Source organism: Syngnathoides biaculeatus, chromosome 3 (assembly GCF_019802595.1).
Source record: "Syngnathoides biaculeatus isolate LvHL_M chromosome 3, ASM1980259v1, whole genome shotgun sequence".
NCBI classification, from domain to species: Eukaryota; Metazoa; Chordata; class Actinopteri; order Syngnathiformes; family Syngnathidae; genus Syngnathoides; species Syngnathoides biaculeatus.
In genome coordinates, this window is record NC_084642.1 from 31,424,703 (window position 1) to 31,444,983 (window position 20,281).

General features: G+C 45.1%; 1 protein-coding gene across 4 annotated transcripts in view; it reads left to right on the forward strand.

The window, feature by feature from the left end:
* LOC133498481 (kinesin-like protein KIF23) overlaps positions 1–20,281 on the forward strand; it is a 41,620-nt gene that overhangs the window by 6,593 nt on the left and 14,746 nt on the right. For all 4 annotated transcript variants that reach the window (XM_061815372.1, XM_061815375.1, XM_061815374.1 and 1 more), the window contains exons 4-10: positions 1,005–1,110; positions 1,214–1,350; positions 1,550–1,662; positions 1,761–1,931; positions 16,365–16,477; positions 17,756–17,877; positions 20,122–20,224. In XM_061815372.1, the coding sequence (XP_061671356.1) occupies positions 1,005–1,110; positions 1,214–1,350; positions 1,550–1,662; positions 1,761–1,931; positions 16,365–16,477; positions 17,756–17,877; positions 20,122–20,224 (865 nt within the window). The remainder of the gene's footprint in view (positions 1–1,004; positions 1,111–1,213; positions 1,351–1,549; positions 1,663–1,760; positions 1,932–16,364; positions 16,478–17,755; positions 17,878–20,121; positions 20,225–20,281) is intronic.

Sequence of the window (20,281 nt, forward strand, 5' to 3'; positions counted from 1 at the left end):
AATCAATGAAAACTTAAATCGCTCCTAATGTTTTATAGAGTAGCGTTCTGAAATTTCAATATAGCGAAAATGTTACTTTCACGGATCTTTGTTTCAAGTTCAAATAAAAACAAAAAGTCCATGGGGTTTGCATTGTCGCCACCATCGCCCATTAGGGTTAACAGATTTAAAGAAGTGATTTCATGAAATGTACACATTTTAAATAGATCCATTAGTCCTATAATTTATTAAAAACATAAAATAAAGGCCAATGGCGACATGGGTTAAAATGTTAATAACTGAGTAAAAAAAACGTTTAAAGTGAAAGAAGCTTATTTAGAACCAAATTGCTGAATCTGAAAATGACATCTGTTTGTCTTGTTCAGGTCTGTTTGTATGCAAAGTGTTCACCAGATTATTAATCAAATGTTACAAACTTTGCTTTCTGTACATTGAATAGTAGACTGACAAAAGCAATGTAAATTTGAAAGTTCAAAATTCAGGACTTGAACCTCCGTTTCTTTGAACTTCTATAGTGAAAATAACTATACATGTAAAAAAAAAAAAAAAGATGTGGCTGTAGATCCAAAAGTTGACCTGATTTTAAATAAAAAAAAAATCTACTTTTGATTCAGATCACCAAAATAGTGCTTTGTCAGCTAAAAATAATCTTCCGCCATAAATTTGTTTTTGACCAATCTAATAACTGATTGTTCAATGTCACATTAAAATATCGGGCTGTGGACAGCTACTCCTCGTGAGTTGGTATGTCACTGGGACCTCTGCTCCCCAAGAGGGGCATCCAGCGTAAAAACTTTGCCAAACAAATATGAGCGGTCATCTGAGATGTTACGCTGTGGTAACCCCAAACGGGACAAGCTGAAAGAAGCTTATAATATATATATAATAATATTATTGATGATAAATATATAATCTATATTTGTTTCTATTGTAATTCTGTTGTGATTCTGTAGCTTGCATACAAATGACAGTTACTGTTCGTTGACATTTGTTCATTATTTTAGACGCAGTACTCCTTCAAAAAAGTCTTTGGTATTAATACCTCTCAAAGGGAGCTGTTTGAGGAGGTCGCCAAACCACTGGTAGAGGACCTTATTCAATGTAAAAATGGTAGGAGCTTATCCTGCGTCTGTCAGCTCATTATTTTATACAGTAGGTATTTGCTTCCTCCAAGTTCTGAAAGTATTCTTGTGATTTTCCCCCACTGCCACAGGTCTGCTGTTTACCTATGGTGTCACAGGAAGTGGTAAGACTTTCACTATGACCGGCTCGCCTGGCGAGGGTGGACTCCTCCCTCGTTCTCTTGACATGCTCTTCAACAGTATTGGCCCCCTGCAAGCCAAACGATTTGTAAGAGTTAAATCAAATCTGTACAGTACATACGTTACCTACTGAATTATTCAGGCTATTTTTAAGTCAAGAAAATGGAGAGACAGATGTAATATTTTCAGAAAAATACTTGAAAAACTATTTAGGCATTAAATATTATAAATGTATTTAAGGTTGTTTTTCTATGAGTGGGGGAAAAATAAGACCATTGTTTCTTAAGGTTTTTAAACCAGATGACAAAAACGGGATTGACATCCAGAATGACGTAGATGCTCTCCTGGAGAGACAAAAGCGAGACGCTCAACCTTTAGGGCCCAGTGCACCCTTCTGCAGGTACTAATCTACAGTGTATTATTTTCATTTTGTTTTCTTGCCAGGTATGTTGCGAAGAAGTCATACAACATTTAACTCCTTATTTTCTATTGTTTTAGGCAGAAGGCGGACCCAGAAATTACAGACATGATCAGTCCACAAGAGGCGTGTAAAGCTGAGAATGTGGATGAAGACTGTTGTTACAGCATCTTGGTCTCTTATGTTGAGGTGTACAACAACTACATCTATGATCTCCTAGAAGATGCCCCCTTTGATCCAATCAGACCAAAGTAAGAGGCAGCATTTTTGTTGGTCATGTTTTTAAAAATGATTTTCCACCGAAATGCTTCAAAGGTACCTGATCCCTCATGAGAAAAGTGCCTGGTCTCCAAATCCTGTTTCATCATACAAACGTTCCGGAATTGAGTGATATTACATCTATATTATGTACAATAGATATACTGAAGCCCTTTCATACTGTAATGTTGAGTCATTTAAAAATCATTCTTTTGTTTGGTGGCTTGGTATTGGCTGGACACTGACTTGTATGTGCCACTGAATTTTCATTTGTGGGCTTGGGGAGGCTGTATTAGCTGTTTTCGACTGATGTACACCTTCTGATTTAGAACGGGGGCGCCATCTTGGTTTGGCAAATTCAAACGGGCGTTGTAAAGCGTCTTCCTTTTGACTGTCTGATCTAGAACCGGTGCGAGAAAACAGCAGTTATCAACCAAACAGCGACAACTGTGGCTGTCTTGTATTAGCAGAGCTGATCTAGCAGCCAAGCACAATACCTGTGTGTGAATGCAATGCATGTCTCCAAAATCTGTATTTTCTGTTTCATTGTAATAAAAAAACCCTAAAAAAACGAGTTACCGCACCGCTAGCTGTTCCGTGAGTTGAGTTAAAAATGTAGCTGTGGAAGTGGAGAAAAAGGTGTGGGACTTGTCCTGGTCGAACTTCTCTCTCTCTCTCTGTCTCTCAGTAACAAAAATATTCTACACCTCTTTCGTTGGGATAATCAACATAATTTAACACAACGCTGAATATAATCACGCGGTTTATATTTAAATTGCATTGTGTAGTAAACTAACCTTAGCAGAGTGGGGAGACAGGTTGCTTACAATGGATACCGCCGCATGACGAACCCAGCCATTGATGAATTGGTTGTATGCCTCCAGACCTTTGTAATTCTTTAGTTGGTCCATGGTATAATCGCTTGTCGAGAAGAGGAGATAGTTGAAGATGTCTGAATAGGTTACCAACACCCACAGTTTTGTGCTCCATTTGCGTTTCTCCAAGGCATATGGGTCGATATTGTCGATCAAAGCACACTTCTTGTCTTAACGGTTTCTTGAAACATCTAATGAGCACCGATAACTTTCCCAAGTCTTTTTAGCCATCATGCATCTCACTTAACAGTCGTACGAACATATCTGTAACTCCGGTCTATATGCAAAAGCATTAGCGTGAAGAGTGAACCCATCCAACACGGCCAGGTGCCCCGGATGTAGTCACGTGGTCAAAAACGGTCTATAGCAGTTATCTCATTTCCCAGAAGTTGCCATTAATGCAGTTCAACAAACCCAATTCCAATGATGTATGGACACTGTGTTAAACATAAATAGAAACCATACAATAATTGGCAAATCATGTTCAGCTTGGGATCGATTCACACTCAGTGACGATTTCTATGTGCCCTGTGACTGAATGGCGACCAATTCAGGGTGTACGCTGCCTTTCGACCCACTGGTATAGCCTCCAGCACTCTTGCGACCCATCTGAGGATAAGCGGCTTTCAAATTTGATTGATGGTTGTTCAACTTATATTTTATTGAACACACTACAAAGATAAGATATTTACTGTTCAGGATGATAAACTTCAGTTTTACAAATAATCATTAACTTGGAAATTTATGGCTGCAACGCATTCCAAAATGCCTAGGTGGCAAAAAAAGACTGACCAAGTTGAGGATGACTCATCAAACACCTGTTTGGATCATCCCACAGGAGAATTGGCTAATTCAAAACAGGTGGATGCCATGATTGGGTATAAGAGAAGCTTCCCTGAATTACTGTCATTCACAAGCAAAGATGGGATGTTCACCTCTTTCAAGTGTGTGAAAAAATAGTTGAATAGTATAAGGACAGTGTTCTTCAACGTCCAACGGATAGATCCAGGCAGGGCGCCCAAGCCACGCCTACCTAGATACTGTTGTTATGCACCCCAAGCCACCGCAAAATGGTGGACGCAGTGCGGCCAAAGCATATTATGAGCGATTCATTTGAGCGAATTCCCGATAGTATTTTTTTCTTTCTGCCCATGGTATCAGAAATATTGACAGAGTGTACAGGAAGGCCTGAATTACTTTCAACATGAATATATTCATAATGTCAAGGTTTCAGAAATGGTAGCGCCAATTAAAGTTTCTGCAATGTGTTGGCCATCCATGCGAAAGACCACCTCATAACTAATGTTGGACATTGAATTAGATGATTTCTGATGCCGGTTGTTCATGCAAAGCAGGCTAAGTTTGCATTTTTACGCTACATAAACATGTCGATTCGAAATGATATCGACGTTCATAGTGGATAATTTACATAAACTACGGCAGTATGCGTGTCCTCTATCGGTCTGAACGTACGTACTGTACGCGTAAATGTAGGCCTAAAATATTTGTATTCATGTGATGCGTTTAATCATGGATAAGAACGCTTGAGAGCTGGTACTGCACGAAGCTTTGAGTTTCGCCCGGCTTGGGAAGCGTTTCCTCCTTCCTCTATAGGTTTTACGCCGACTGATTGAATTTAATTACCTTGGAATAGACTGCTTTGTGCTGATTTATATTCGATACGTTCAGATGGTTGTGACATCGGCCACAAGGCTTTATCCGCCGTTTGCATTTATCTAAATTACCCTCTGGGGTGGGAAAGAGCACCAGATATCCTCTCAGTAATCTCTCTGGATAGCGCTCGTCTCCATTCCATTCCCCAGCCATATCGAAGCACCGTATTTCCGAATCGGATATAAGCGGGACTATACACTCACAATTGACCCCTCCGTACAGGGCACTTAACCACGCCTCCTGAAGTGACGTCACGCCACGTGCGCTCACGTAAGACAAACAGTATAAATGGCAAATACAATACAATACATTCTGAACTGAGACAGACTCTATGCTTCTGATTTCATTCAAATCAACGATATATTATAGATTCTAAATACAATACATTCTTAACTGAGAGAGACGCCATGCTTCTGATTACATTCAATCATTCACACGGAGCAATGTTATGCTAGCGGAGAACGTCTCATTCATTTATACGAGACGTGTATTAAAAATCAAATTTAGGGCATATCTTCGTGCAAACACAGTCTGGTTAACTTTCAGCCGCGAGCCAGCAAGAAATCAATACGTTTGTGCAGTCCGATCATCGCTAAATATCGCTCAACAAAGAATTAAGTGTGGCAAAATATCACATGTAGCAATGTTATGCTAGCGGAGAACGTCTCATTCATTTATACGAGACGTGTATTAAAAATAAAATTTAGGGCATATCTTCGTGCAAACACCGTCTGGTTAAGCTTCTGGCCGCGAACCAGCAAGAAATCAATACGTTTGTGCAGTCTGATCATCGCTAAATATCGCCCAACAAAGAATAAGTGTGTCAATCGTTCACACGCAGCAGTGTTATGCTAGCGAAGAACTTCGAATTCATTTATACGAGACATGGATTGAAAATCAAATATAGGGCATACCTTCGTGCAAACATATGCGTTCCGGTTGATATTAGATGGATTTAGTTGATGATGCGGTCTTCCACAAAGTTTGATCCATCGAAGGCATTTTTCGTACTGGGTCTTCGGTTTTGGAAAGGGTACGAATCGAACTCCACCAACTAGCCTTTCAGGATACCTGTCCTCACTATTACAAAGTCCGTGACTACACCTCTTAACCATATTTTTTGTTAGATAACCCAAATACGCGATAAAACACTAACTAAACCTATACTGGACCATTCAATGTTGCCAGAGAAAATGGCGGGAGCAAAAACGAGCTTTGGTCTATGCAGATCTCTGGCTTCTGATTGGTCAGTGACGCGGATTGCGCAATATCCACGGAGGGGTCAATTAAAGTAACCACGCCCTGTTTGTTTGTGGGTAAAAGATCGCAGCTGTAGACAGCATGGGCGGAGTTCAGAAAATGACGGTCACTGGTTGGTCAAAAGGGAGCTGTCAATCATTCCTACAGATCCATCCATTGCAAGGAATTGAGGGATTTCCTCATCTGCGGTCCATAATATCGAAAGGTTCGGAGACTGGAGAAATCTCTGCATGTCAGGGGGTAAAGCTGAAAACGAACATTGAATGCCCGTGACCTTTGAGCCCTCAGGTGGCACAATCAAATCCGACATCAATGTGTAAAGGATATCACCACATGGGCTCAGGAGCACTTTAGTCAATTAATGTCAGTAAGTACTGTTCGGTACTACATCCGTAAATGCAACTTGAACTCTGCTCTGCACAAAAAAAGTCATTGATCAACAACACCCAGAACTGCTGTCAGCTTCTCTGGGCCTGGGCTCTTCTCAGATGTACTGATACAAAATGAAAAAGTGTTCTGTGGTCTGACCAGTCCACATTTCAAATAGTTTTGGGAAATTGTAGACATCGTGTTCTCGGAGGCCAAAGAGGAAAAGAACCATCCGGACTGTTATAGACGCAAAGTTCAAAAGCCAGAATCTGTGATGTATGGGGCTCCGTTAGTGCCAATGGCATGGGTAACGCATAAAAGCACCATTAATGGTTAAAGGTGTCATGAATGGGGCTCGAGGGCGGACCCAAATGCACGACTCCAGAGGCAAGCAGGTAGTGTACAGAAAGCCTTTATTCCGTCCGTGGTCAATGATCAGCGAGTCAGTCAGGAAAAGCAGCAGTATCAGAGGAGGCAGGCTTACTAGGATGGTCAGAGAACAGGCGAGGGTCGGTACACGGTAGGTCAGGTATACGGGAGTGCGGGAACGAGGCATGAGAATCAACGATCTGGCGGAGGACTAGTTGTCCCCCGTGTCCTATAAGTACTGGGTGTAATCAGGCAAAACAGGGTGCAGACTAATTGGCTGGCCACGCCCAGCCTGGGGAGGATGCCAGGGGCATGACAGTACACCCCCCCCCTCCCCCAACGGCCCAGGAGTTTCTGGATGGGCCACGTGGAAGTCCTCGATGAGGGAGGGGTCCTCAATGAAGCGCGAGGGGATCCAAGAGTGCTCCTCCGGTCCGTATCCCTCCCAATCCACCAGGTACTGGAACTCCCTTCCTCTGCGGCGGGAAGACGGCAACAGGCACACTGTGTACACCGGCCCGCCGTCCACAATGCGGGGGGGTTTGAGCGGAGGAGCCAGCGGCGAAGGACGATCCAGGCGTACGTGGAACGTAGGGTGCACCCTCATCGACCTGGGTAGTCTAAGTGATACGGCGACCGGGTTAATGCTTTTGGTGATCGGGAACTGACCAACGAACCTGGGAGCAAGTTTGCGGAATTCCACCCGCAGCGGGAGGTCCTTGGTGGTGAGCCACACTCGCTACCCCACCCTGAGTTCTGGTGCAGCTCTCCTCTTGCGGTCCGCTGCGGACTTATAGATGTTGCCCATGCGCAGCAGCGTCCTCCGGGCTGCCTCCCAGGTCCGTTTGCAACGCCGTACCACTGCCAGGGCCGACGGCACTGCGGAGTCTGTGGCCAATGAGGGAAACACAGAGGGAAGATAGCCGTGCACAACGTGGAGTGGAGACATACCTGTTGAAGCGTGGCGTAGGGAGTTGTGGGCATACTCAACCCATTTAAGGTGCTGGCTCCACGTGCTCTGGTCCCTAGATGCCAAGCATCGAAGTCCGGTCTCTAATTCCTGATTTACCCTCTCTGTTTGGCCGTTAGACTCCAGATGATGGCCCGAAGTTAGTCTAGCCGAAGCACCGATGAGGGTGCAGAATTCCTTCCAGAAGCGGGTGCTGAATTGCGGGCCTCTGTCCGAGACGATGTCCCGGGGGAACCCGTGGTAGAGGACGACCTCATCCAACACCAGCCGGGCTGTCTGCTTGGCCGACGGGATCTTCGGAAGTGGCACGAAGTGAACCATCTTGGAGAATCGGTCCACTACAGACAGTGACGAAGTCCAACGCGATGTGTGACCACGGGCGGAAAAGGATGGACAGAGGCCGCAACTCTCCCACCGGTCGTAAACGGGACATCTTATTGACCGCACACACCGGGCAGGCATCGACGAATTCCTTCACGTCTTTGCTGAGGTTGGGCCACCAGAATCTCTGTTCGACCACAGAATGAGTTTTCGCCATACCCAGGTGGCAGACCGTCTTGTTCGAATGGGACCAATTGACGACATCTCCCCGAAGTGATGGAACGATGAACAGGCGGTCAGAAGGACAATCTGCGGGTGGCGGTGTCTCTCCCAGGGCCTCCTTCACCCGCGACTTGACCGCCCAGGTCAAGCTGGACACAAAGCACGCCTCTGGCAGGATAGGAGCCGCTACTGACTCCGTGCGCTCCCCCTCATGGATCCGTGAGAGCGCGTCGGCTTGCAGTTCTTGGAACCTGGGCGGAAGGACAGAGTCAAGTGGAAGCGGGTGAAGAAGAGAGCCCACCTGGCCTAGCGGGCGTTCAACCACTTCGCGGTCCTCAGGTACTCTCGGTTTTTGTGGTCGGTGAGGACCATGAACGGTACTTGTGAGCCCTCCATCCAGTGCCGCCACTCCTCTATAGCCGTCTTGTCCGCCAGCAGTTCGTTAGCTTCCTAGACAGGAACACACACAGGTGGATCCTTCCGTCTTTGGGACTCCTCTGCGACAAAATGGCTCAGATTCCCGAGTCCGACGCGTCCACCACCACGAACTGGCGATCTGGATCCGGGATAATGAGGATGGGTGCAGTGGTGAAACTTGCCTTAAGTTTATTGAAGGCCTTCTGGAAGGTCCTGGAACATTCGAAAACGTTGTGCAAAGAGGTGAGGGCGTGCAGAGGAGCGGCCACGGCGCTGAAGTTCCGAATGAACTGTCTGTAGACATTTGCAAAGCCAATGAACCTCTGCACGTCCCTCCTGCTGACGAGGTGGGCTACCGAAGCACTGCGTCGATCTTCCCGGGATCCATCCGTATCTCCCCTTCTGCCAGGATGAAGCCCAGAAAGGACATGGATGCTTGGTGGAACTCGCACTTCTCCCATTTCACAAACAGCTGGTGCTGTAAGAGACGCTGGACCTGTCGCATATGGGAGGTCAGGTCTGCTGAAAAGATAAGAATGTCGTCAAGGTATACAAATACGTTTTTGTTCAGGAACTCCCGAAGCACGTCATTAATGAAGTTTTGGAAGACTGCCGGGGCATTGGTCAGTCCGAAGGGCATCACAAGATACTCGTAATGCCCCGTGAGAGTGTTGAACGCCGTCTTCCATTCGTCGCCCTCCCGGATCCGCACCAGATGATATGCGCTGCGCAAGTCCAGCTTGGTAAAAATACGGGCTCCTTGGAGGAGTTCAAATGCCGTAGCGATTAAGGGGAAGGGATACCTGTTCTTGACCGTGATGTCATTCAATCATTGGTAGTCGATGCAGGGTCGTAAAGTGGAATCCTTCTTCTTACCGGGGGGGGAAAAAAAAAAAAAAAAAAACCCCTGCACCGGCTGGTGAGGACAACGGGCGAATGAGTCCGGTTTCCAGCGACTCCTCGACGTAGTCCCTCATTGCCTGGTTCTCCGGTCCTGTCAAAGTTTATTCTGGGAGTTGAGGTGCCTGGGAGGAGTTCTATAGCACAGTCATAAGGCCGATGCGGCGGCAGAGATTTTGCCTTGGACTCAGAAAAAAACTCCTTTTAAACCATGGTAGCAAGAGGGCACCGTGGCTAATTCGGAAGCGTTACTCAGTTCAGCAACTTGAATCCCTCCATCCTCCCGAGAGGCGAGACACTGCTTGTGACAGTCCTCACCCCATACCATTATCTGACCCGTGACCCTGTCAATGTGGGGGTTGTGTCTCTTGAGCCACGGGCTCCCCAGGATTATATCACTGCTGCTACAGTTAAAAACGTGGAAACTAATGCGCTCCGTGTGCGTGTCCGGAAAGTCAGTTTGTGTGCGGTGTGTAACCCGGCAGAGGAACTTGCCGTTGGCGCCGTAAGCAATACGAAGACTCTGTGTGGGGAAGGTCGCCACACGCACTGCTTCGACCACACGGGGATTTATTAGGTTAGCGTCTGAACCGCAGTCAATGAACGCGGTCACTAGGCATGAGTGAGAGTCCGTTCCTATGGTGAGATGCAAAAGCGACCGCCCTGACTCGGTCGAACCGGGCAGCGGGCGATTAAGTGTCCAAGACGACCACAGTAGAAACAACGTCCTTCTCGTCACCGGCGTAAGCGCTCCCCCACTGAGCTGCCAAGCACCTCCACTTGCATGGGTTCCAACGTAGTAAGCATCGTGAGCGGCCGGGAAGCGACCGGGCTGAGCCCCTCCCTCTCCTCCTCGGTCATGCTGTCCATTTGCCCCTGCACTGCCAAGCGCTGATCCACCTTGAGGGCCAGTGCAATGAGGGCGTCCAGCGAAGGAGGAAGATCCACGGCAATGAGGTGACCACGGATCCGTGGGGAAAGTCCCTGGTAGAAGGCGTCATGGAGAGCCTCCTCGTTCCACCGGCTCTCGGCAGCCCGGATCCGGAATTCGATACCATAGTCTGACACGCGGCAACGGCCTTGGCGAATTGTCATGAGTGAGGCCGCCGCCTTGCATTCCGGAGCCGCGTACTGGAATACTTGGGTGAACGCGCAGACGAACGTCGTCCATGAACGGCAGATCTCCGACTTGCGACTCAATTCTGCTGTGGCCCACGCCTCCGCCCTTCCCGTCATGTGGGAAATGACTAAGGGGATCCGGGAGCGGTCCGTGGGGAAAGCAAACACCTGCACTTCGAAATGGAGGTCGCACTGCACAAAGAAGGGCTTCACGTTGCCTGAGTCGCCTGAGAAATGTTCCGATCGGAAGAGTTATGCTGGCACGGGTGGGCTCCGTAACAGGCGGAACGGGTGAACTCGAAGCGACAGGCGGAGTGACCATCATCGGCGTAGCAGACGCGCTAGCTTGGGATGCTAGCCACGCCTCCAGCCGGGCACAGATCTCATCAGGACGTTGATTTGTTACCTGGAGAGCAGCCTCCTGCTCAACCAGGCGGATGGCCTCAGAGTCGGCTGGGTCCATGTTTTGGCCAGATCGTTCTGTCATCAACGGGGCTCGAAGGCAGACCCAAATGCACGACTCCAGAGGCAAGCAGGTAGTGTACAGAAAGCCTTTATTCGGTCCGTGGTCCATGATCAGCGAGTCAGTCAGGAAAAGCAGCAGTATCAGAAGAGGCAGGCTTACTTGGATGGTCAGGGAACAGGCGAGGGTTGGTATACGGGAGTGCAGGAATAAGGCATGAGAATCAACGATCTGCCGGAGGACTAGTTGTCCCCCATGTCCTATAAGTACCAGGTGTAATCAGCCGAAACAGGGTGCAGATGTGTGCCGACTAATTGGCTGGCCATGCCCAGCCCGGGGAGGATGCCAGGGGCATGACAAAAGGTACATACAGGTTTCGGAGAAACTTACGCTGCCAAACCAAGCAATGTCTTTTTCATGGATGCCACTGCTTATTTCAAGGCAATGTCAAACTGCATTCTTACAACAGTGTGGGTTCTTAATTAAAACGCGTGGGTACTAGACCGGCTGAAGCTGTACATCACGAAAGAATGGAAAAGAATTCCACCTACAAAGCTTCAACAATGGACCTTTTGGACTGGTGATCTTCAGCTCTGACCCCCCTTAGCTACAGTTGCCATGCCCCTTCCAAAATGGCGACTGAACATAGGTTTGAACTGGATTCTCTATCACGTATTCTCAATAATATTGGGGTAAGTTTTTTGCCAAATGCATCGGACTTGTCCAAGAGAGTTCTACAGAGAGGTCTCAACTATTTCACGCATGGATATGTACATCGAATTACAGTGTAGAAAAGTATTTGAACACACTGCTATATTGCAAGTTCTCCCATTTAGAAATCATGCAGGGGTCTGAAATTGTCATCCTAGGTGCATGTCCAGTGTGAGAGAGATAATCTAAAAAGAAAAGTACAGAAATCACAATGTATGTTTTTTTTGTAACGATTTATTTCTGTGATCTTCTTCTTCTTTTCCTTTCGGCTTGTCCCGTTAGGGGTCGCCACAGCGTGTCATCTTTTGCCATCTTAGCCTATCTCCTGCATCTTCCTCTCTAACCCCAACTGCCCTCATGTCTTCCCTCACCACATCCATAAACCTTCTCTTTGGTCTTCCTCTCGCTCTTTTGCCTGGGAGCTCCATCCTCAGCATCCTTCTACCAATATACTCACTCTCTCGCCTCTGAACATGTCCAAACCATCGAAGTCTGCTCTCTCGAATCTTGTCTCCAAAACATCCAGCTTTGGCTGTCCCTCTAATGAGATCATTTCTAATCCTATCCAACCTGGTCACTCCGAGCGAGAACCTCAACATCTTCATTTCTGCCACCTCCAGTTCAGATTCCTGTTGTTTCTTCAGTGCCACTGTCTCTAATCCGTACATCATGGCCGGCCTCACCACTGTTTTGTAAACTTTGCCCTTCATCCTAGCAGACACTCTTCTGTCACATAACACACCAGACACCTTTCCCCAGCTGTTCCAACCTGCTTGGACCCGTTTCTTCACTTCCTGACCACACTCTCCATTGCTCTGTATTGTTGACCCCAAGTATTTGAAGTCGTCGACCCTCGCTATCTCTTCTCCCTGTAGCCTCACTCTTCCCCCTCCACTTTTCTCATTCACGCACATATATTCTGTTTTACTTCGGCTAATCTTCATTCCTCTCCTTTCCAGTGCATGTCTCCATCTTTCCAATCGTTCCTCTGCGTGCTCCCTGCTTTCACTGCATATGACAATATCATCTGCGAACATCATGGTCCAAGGGGATTCCAGTCTAACCTCATCTGTCAGCCTATCCATTACCACTGCAAACAGGAAGGGGCTCAGAGCTGATCCCTGATGCAGTCCCACCTCCACCTTAAATTCCTCTGTCACACCTAAGGCACACCTCACCATTGTTCTGCTGCCATCATACATGTCCTGTACTATTTTAACATACTTCTTTGCCACACCAGACTTACGCATGCAGTACCACAGTTCCTCTCTTGGTACTCTGTCATAGGCTTTCTCTAGATCCACAAAGACACAATGTAGCTCCTGCTGACCTTTTCTGTACTTTTCCACGAGCATCCTCAAGGCAAATAATGCATCTGTGGTACTCTTTCTAGGCATGAAACCATACTGTTGCTCGCAGATACTTACTTCTGTCCTGAGTCTAGCCTCCACTACTCTTTCCCATAACTTCATTGTGTGGCTCATCAACTTTATTCCTCTATAGTTCCCACAGCTCTGAACATCCCCTTTGTTCTTAAAAATGGGAACTAGAACACTTTTCCTCCATTCTTCAGGCATCTTTTCGCCCGCTAGTATTCTGTTGAATAAGTTGGTCAAAAACTCCACAGCCATCTCTCCAAATTGCTTCCATACCTCTACCGGTATGTCATCAGGACCAACTGCCTTTCCAGTTTTCATCCTTTGTAGTGCCTTTCTGACTTCCCCCTTAGTAATCATTTCCACTTCCTGGTCCTTCACTCTTGCCTCTTCAACTCTTCCTTCTCTCTCATTTTCTTCATTCATCAACTTCTCAAAGTATTCTTTCCATCTATTTAGTACACTACCGGCACCAGTCAACACATTTCCATCTCTATCCTTAATCACCCTGACCTGCTGCACATCCTTCCCATCTCTATCCCTCTGTCTGGCCAACCTGTAGAGATCCTTTTCTCCTTCTTTCGTGTCCAACCTGGTGTACATGTCTTCATATGCCTCTTGTTTAGCCTTTGCCACCTCTACCTTTGCCCTACGTCGCATCTCGATGTACTCCTTTCGCCTCTCCTCAGTCCTCTCAGTATCCCACTTCTTCTTCGCTAATCTCTTAACTTGTATGACTCCCTGTATTTTGGGGTTCCACCACCAAGTCTCCTTCTCCCCTTTCCTACCAGATGACACACCAAGTACTCTCCTGCCTGTCTCTCTGATCACCTTGGCTGTCGTCGTCCAGTCTTCCGGGAGCTTCGGTTGTCCATCGAGAGCCTGTCTCACCTCTTTCCGGAAGGCTGCACAACATTCTTCCTTTTTCAGCTTCCACCACATGGTTCTCTGCTCTACCTTTGTCTTCTTAATCTTCCTACCCACCACCAGAATCATCCTACATACTACCATCCTATGCTGTCGAGCTACACTCTCCCCTACCACTACTTTACAGTCAGTAACCTCCTTCAGATTACATCGTCTGCACAAAATATAATCTACCTGCGTGGTTCTACCTCCGCTCTTGTAGGTCACTATATGTTCCTCCCTCTTCTGGAAATAAGTGTTCACTACAGCCATCTCCATCCTTTTTGCAAAGTCCACCACCATCTGCCCTTCAAAGTTCCTTTCCTGGATGCCGTACTTACCCATCACTTCTTCATCGCCCCTGTTTCCTTTACCAATATGTCCATTACAATCTGCACCAATCACAACTCTCTCGCTGTCTGGGATGCTCAGAACTACTTCATCTAGTTCCTTCCAGAATTTCTCTTTCAACTCTTGGTCACATCCTACCTGTGGTGCATAGCCGCTAACCACATTATACATAACACCCTCAATTTCAAATTTTAGTCTCATCACTCGATCTGATACTCTTTTCACCTCCAAGACATTCTTAGCCAGCTCTTCCTTTAAAATAACCCCTACTCCATTTCTCTTCCCATCTACTCCGTGGTAGAATAATTTAAACCCTGCTCCCAAACTTCTAGCCTTACTACCTTTCCACCTGCTCTCTTGGATGCACAGAATATCAACCTTTCTCCTAATCATCATGTCAACCAACTCCTGTGCTTTTCCTGTCATAGTCCCAACATTCAAAGTCCCTACACTCAGTTGTAGGCTTTGTGCATTCCTCTTTTTCTTCTGACGCTGGATCCGGTTTCCTCCTCTTCTTTGTCTTCGACCCACAGTAGCTGAATTTCCACCGACGCCCTGCAGGTTAGCAGTGCCGGGGGCGGGCGTTGTTAACCCGGGCCACGACCGATCCGGTATGGGATTCTTTAGATGAACGCTCATATTTGTTTGGCACAGTTTTTACGCCGGATGCCATTCCTGACGCAACCCTCTGCATTTATCCGGGCTTGGGACCGGCCTACAGATTGCACTGGTTTGTGCCCCCATAGGGCTGCATTAAACGATTTATTTCTGTGATACCCCTGTAAATAAGTATTTGAACACCTGAGAAAACCAATGTTAATATTTGGTACAGTAGCCTTTGTTTGCAATTACAGAGGTCAAACATTTCCTGTAATTGTTCTCTAGGTTTGCACACACTGCAGCAGGGATTTTGGCCCACTCCTTCATATAATATGTATATATGTCGCTGAGAAACACAAAGTTTCAGCTCCCTCCAAAGATTTTCTATTGGGTTTAGTTCTGGAGACTGGCTACGTCACTCCAGAACCTTGATATGCTTCTTAGGGAGCCCTCCTTGGTTTTCCAGGCTGTGTGGGGGTTATTGTCATGTTTAAAGACCCAGCCACGACCCATCTTCAATGCTCTGACTGAGGGAAAGAGGTTGCGCCCCAATATCTCACAATACATGGCCGTGGTCATCCTCCCCTTAATACAGTGCAGTCGTCCTGTCCTATGTGCAGAAAAACACCCCGAAAGCATGGTGCTACCACACCCATACTTCACAGTAGAGATGGTGTTCTTGGGATGGAACTTAGTTGTACGCGCGCTCTTCCGCGAGCCTTAGTCCATCGTAGACACTTCGTCAACTGTGTTTTAGGCTTTGGAAAATGAATCAACCGGGTCCCTTTTAACCTAACAGGATATCTTTCATCAGAATTGCACGTTCCCCAAGTGCATCTGAGAACCATTTTGTTCGTAACATTAACTTTTCCAAGCGTACGCGACTGATTAACCAGCATTGCTTGTGGGACATGACGACAAGAGGGGCATGTCAAGCCAAGGGTTAAGACAACACGGCTATCTGAATGGGTATTTTTGTACGAGTGATTGACAGGTCGGAAAGGTCCATTATTGTCCTCAGTTGCCAAACATTTATTAAATGTTGTTTAAAAGAAAAAGTGACCTTGTCCCAGCTTTTTTGGAACATGTTGCAGCCATAAAATTTAAAGTTAATAATTTGCTAAAAATTCTAGTTCATTAGTTTTAACATTAAATATCCTGTCTTTGTAGTGTATTCAATTAACATTCCTGAACATTATTTGCAAATTATTAAGTATAAATTTATTAATTTAAGTATAAAGTATTCTGTTTTTATTTAACACAATGTCCTAACTTCATTGGACTTGTGTTTGTATATAAGGGCTTTAGTGATTTAGCACAATTAACACACTGTAGTTTACAAGCTTTTGTCATTCGGGCATCTTGCTCTGCTTTCTGTATTAGTTGTCATTGACTGGCTTGCGTTTTTCTGTGTGTATGAGGAAGCAAGTCAATGTGTCTGTCTTATGTTTTCGCCATTCACTGTCAAATATTCATTGTCGCGCTGCTGCTTTTGTGCTAAAAGTTTGTTTTACATCTTTCAGAGGTCCTCAATCTAAAATTCTACGCGAAGATCAGAATCATAATATGTATGTTGCTGGCTGCACAGAGGTTGAGGTGAAATCTACAGAGGAGGCATTTGAAGTCTTCTGGAAGGGTGAGTGAAAATTTATTTAATTACTCCTCATGGAACTCAAATCCTTCACAACCACTTGGTGTTGGTTCTGAAAAGTAAATAAGTAAGTCAGTGATGAAAGTCCTCCGGAATTCCAGATTTTAAAATTTTCATGAAAATTGCTCTGGAAAATGAAGGAAAAATTTCCTAAAATTAATCCGGTAATTAGTTGACAACATTGAACAAACATGCGTTTGAGTTCGTTGTTTTGCTTTCATGGGCGTAGCCATGTTGAGGCACTAACACTAGTAACAGTAACGCCCCTCCCCTCGCATTCTCTCAAGACGCCGCTTATTTTGTGTGGTCTTGACATTAATTTACCTGTTAATTTTATAAACGTTAACTAAACAAGCCTGCTCCACAACAACTGGTATTCACCCAGAAACAGAAAAGGCAAGTTAACCGTACGGAGGATGTATGAAAGTGCATGTTCAGAACTGCTTCACGTAATCAGAGTGCATTTACGGCGAAAGTCATCAACATCATGAGCCATGCCAGAGGAAATTTAGTTACACGAGGGGTGATCGTTGCATCGATCGCGAGGCAGTGTGAAGGCGGTTTAAAAAAAAAAAGAAGGAAAAAACTATGGAAAAACTATTCTCTCTCAGTGCAATTTTGAATTAATTTTTTAGAAGTGTACTACCTTTAAATAGTTTCTGCATGGCAGTTGAAAAGGTTAATCACTTGCCAGAGGTTTGAATTGCTTTGGTGGTTTGAAAATTCCTTTTAACGCAATTTGCACATAACTACAAGGCATCAAGGCTTCCATCTGGTATTTATTTATTTTTTTTTAATGCAATTGTACACTAATAGAGGTACCATGTTGTTTGGGATGCAAAATAGAATTGAAATGTTAAAATGTGTTTTTCAATTGTTCGTAATTGTCATTAGCCCATTCAAGTCCCACTTCTAATTGCAATATATTACAAAATCAGCTTCAAAAACAGTACAGTGGTACCTTGAATTTTCAAGTGCACCAAAAAGGTGCTGGATGCAGTTTTCAAACTGGTTGCAAGATTTAAATGGTGCCCCACTCACTCACCCACTCTAAGCACCCTTGGGTCTCTGACCAAATATTACCATTTGATGTTGCATTTTTGAGAGTGTACAACCAATTCAATGTATATGAGAGGTGATCAACTCAACTTTAATTTTTATTTTGTTTTGGGAAATCATTATTTTAACTTTTCCCTGCCATACCTTTTGATCAATCAAATGTAAAGATGCTTTCCTAAATGTTTAAACAAATGTTTCTTGTAGGGCAAAAGAAAAGAAGGATTGCAAACACTCAATTGAACCGTGAATCCAGCCGTTCCCACAGTGTCTTCACTTTAAAGCTCGTTCAGGCACCTCTTGATGCTGATGGAGACCACATTATGCAGGTGGTGTGCTGCTTCAAAGGTCCCGTGAGAGACATTATGTATTCACATAAAGATTTTAGAGAAGCTTTTCATTCATGAAGATGACAATATAAAGCAGCTGAAATAAGCATATGAAACACCATTTTTTTTTTTTTTTTTTTTTTTTTTTTACATTAAATATTTCCAAAGGTGGTATTGATGAAAATTTCACCAGATGTTGGGTTAGGCAACCCAAGTAATGCAAGTCCATACAAATAAGCTCAAAAATTGTGTGTAATGAAGTGAAATGACACACGGAAAAACTATGGAACACACCATCTGGTATTTGTTTAATACTTTTTACAGTCCTTATTTGGAGTGATGGCTTCAAGATGTCTCCTGTATGGAGAAAGTAGTCGCAATTTTTCCTCTGGTATGATTTTGACTCATTCCTCCTCACAAGCAGTTTTCAAACCTTAAAGGGAAATTCTGGTCGCACTCGCAAATCTGCACAGTCGAGCATGAAAAATCTCGTGTGTAAAATTTAATAGAAAAAATAGATATTGAAAGATGTCGCTTATTTTGTATAGTGTTGACATTAATCCATCCTACCGCTTTTCCGGGTCAGGTCGCGGGGGAAGTAGCTTCAGCAGGGATACCCAGACAACCAGGACAGCCCCACAATATCCAGAGCCTTTAGGAACTATGGGCGAATGTCATCCACACCCCGGGGTCTTGCCACCACTGAGCTTTTTAACCACTTCGGTGACCTCAACCCCAGAGATAGAAGAGCCTCCCTCAGAGCACCCAGGCTCAGCTTCCTCGTGGGAAGGCGTGTTGTTGGAATTGAGGTCTTCGAAGTATTCTCCCCACCGACTCACAACATCCTGAGTTGAGGTCAGCAGCGCCCTGTCTCCACTATACACAGTGTTGACGGTGCAATGCTTCCCCCTCCTGAGACGTCGGGCGGTGACTAGAATTTCCTCAACACCGTCCTGAAGTCGTTCTGCATGGCCTCACCGAACTCCTCCCATGCCCGGGTTCTTGCCTCAGCGACCACCGAAGCCGCATTCTGCTTGCTTGACATTAATTTATGTGTTTATTTCATAAACGTTCACTAAACATGCCTGCTCCTAAACAATCATTATTCACCCGGAAACAGGAAATGCAAGTTAACCGTAGTATGTACGTAAGTGATGCCATTAACACGTTCCGAGCTGCTTCACATAGTGCGAGCGCATTTACGTTGAAAGTCATCAACATAAATTCAAAGGAGAAAATTCAATTACACCAGGGGTGCTCAATGTGTCGATCGCAAGGCAGTTTTTGCTTTGTGTGACTGTGTGCTTAAAAAAAAAAAAAAAAAGACGTTAGACTATCATCCACCTTGTTTGCATGATTTCAGGAGTGGCCAAGAGGTCGAGTGCACGCACATGAAGGTGTGTTCTAGCAAGCTGGCCTCCTATTTTTGGCAGTCGCGGCGATGTGTGAAGGATTTGTATATGTAGGTACCAAAACGTTTAAAAAATGGAAATAGTATTTGTACTTTGCACATTTGAGACAAAAATTGGTATTTAGTTAAATCTTTTATTTTAAAACCTTATAAATATTATCTTTATATATACAGCTGTCACTGTGATTTGACGGGCCCGCGCCATCGCACTCGCAAATCAGCACAGTCGAGCACGAAAAAATCACGCAAGTAAAATTTATGAGTAGAAATACATCGATGTTCTCAGCACACAGGAAAACCAATCCAGCGCAGTGAACCACACCCTGACTTTTTTTTTTTTCTTCCTTTTTCTTAAACAAGGAAGCACAAGTCTCCTGCTAGTTTACCTAACTCCATCCCCCTTCGGCTCTTAAAAGGGTACACTCATAATTCCAAACACCATCCACCCAGACAGTCTGGACAACTTAGAGCAAAGAGGGTTAGTCATGCTTCCTGTGTTTACTCTCGATAATAATGGTAAAAGCTCAGTCTGATACGATTCGTCATGTTCAAAACTTTTCCCCTTTCATTTCACATTTTAACACCACTTAATTCCTGATCTTATTTCCTTTAATTTCTATGGATGCGTTACTTATGTTCTTCCCAACATCTGGTGAAATTGTCAGGTCAATATGACTTTGGAACTATATTTAGTGAGAAAATAGTAACAAATACTAATTTCATCCACTGTATTCCTCTTGTTTTACACTCTAAACTAGTCATGATTGGAAAATACTTGGAGATTTGTCATCATTCTATCAAGTTTGTTCCTTGAATCTGTTGTTGCATTTTAGGACAAAAACCAGGTGAATGTTAGCCAACTGTGCTTGGTTGACCTAGCTGGTAGTGAGCGCACCAGCAGAACAAGAGCGGAGGGAAATCGTCTGCGTGAAGCAGGTTGGTCGCTTTTTTGATTTGTCAGCTACTGACAGTGAGCCTGGAACTAATGATTAT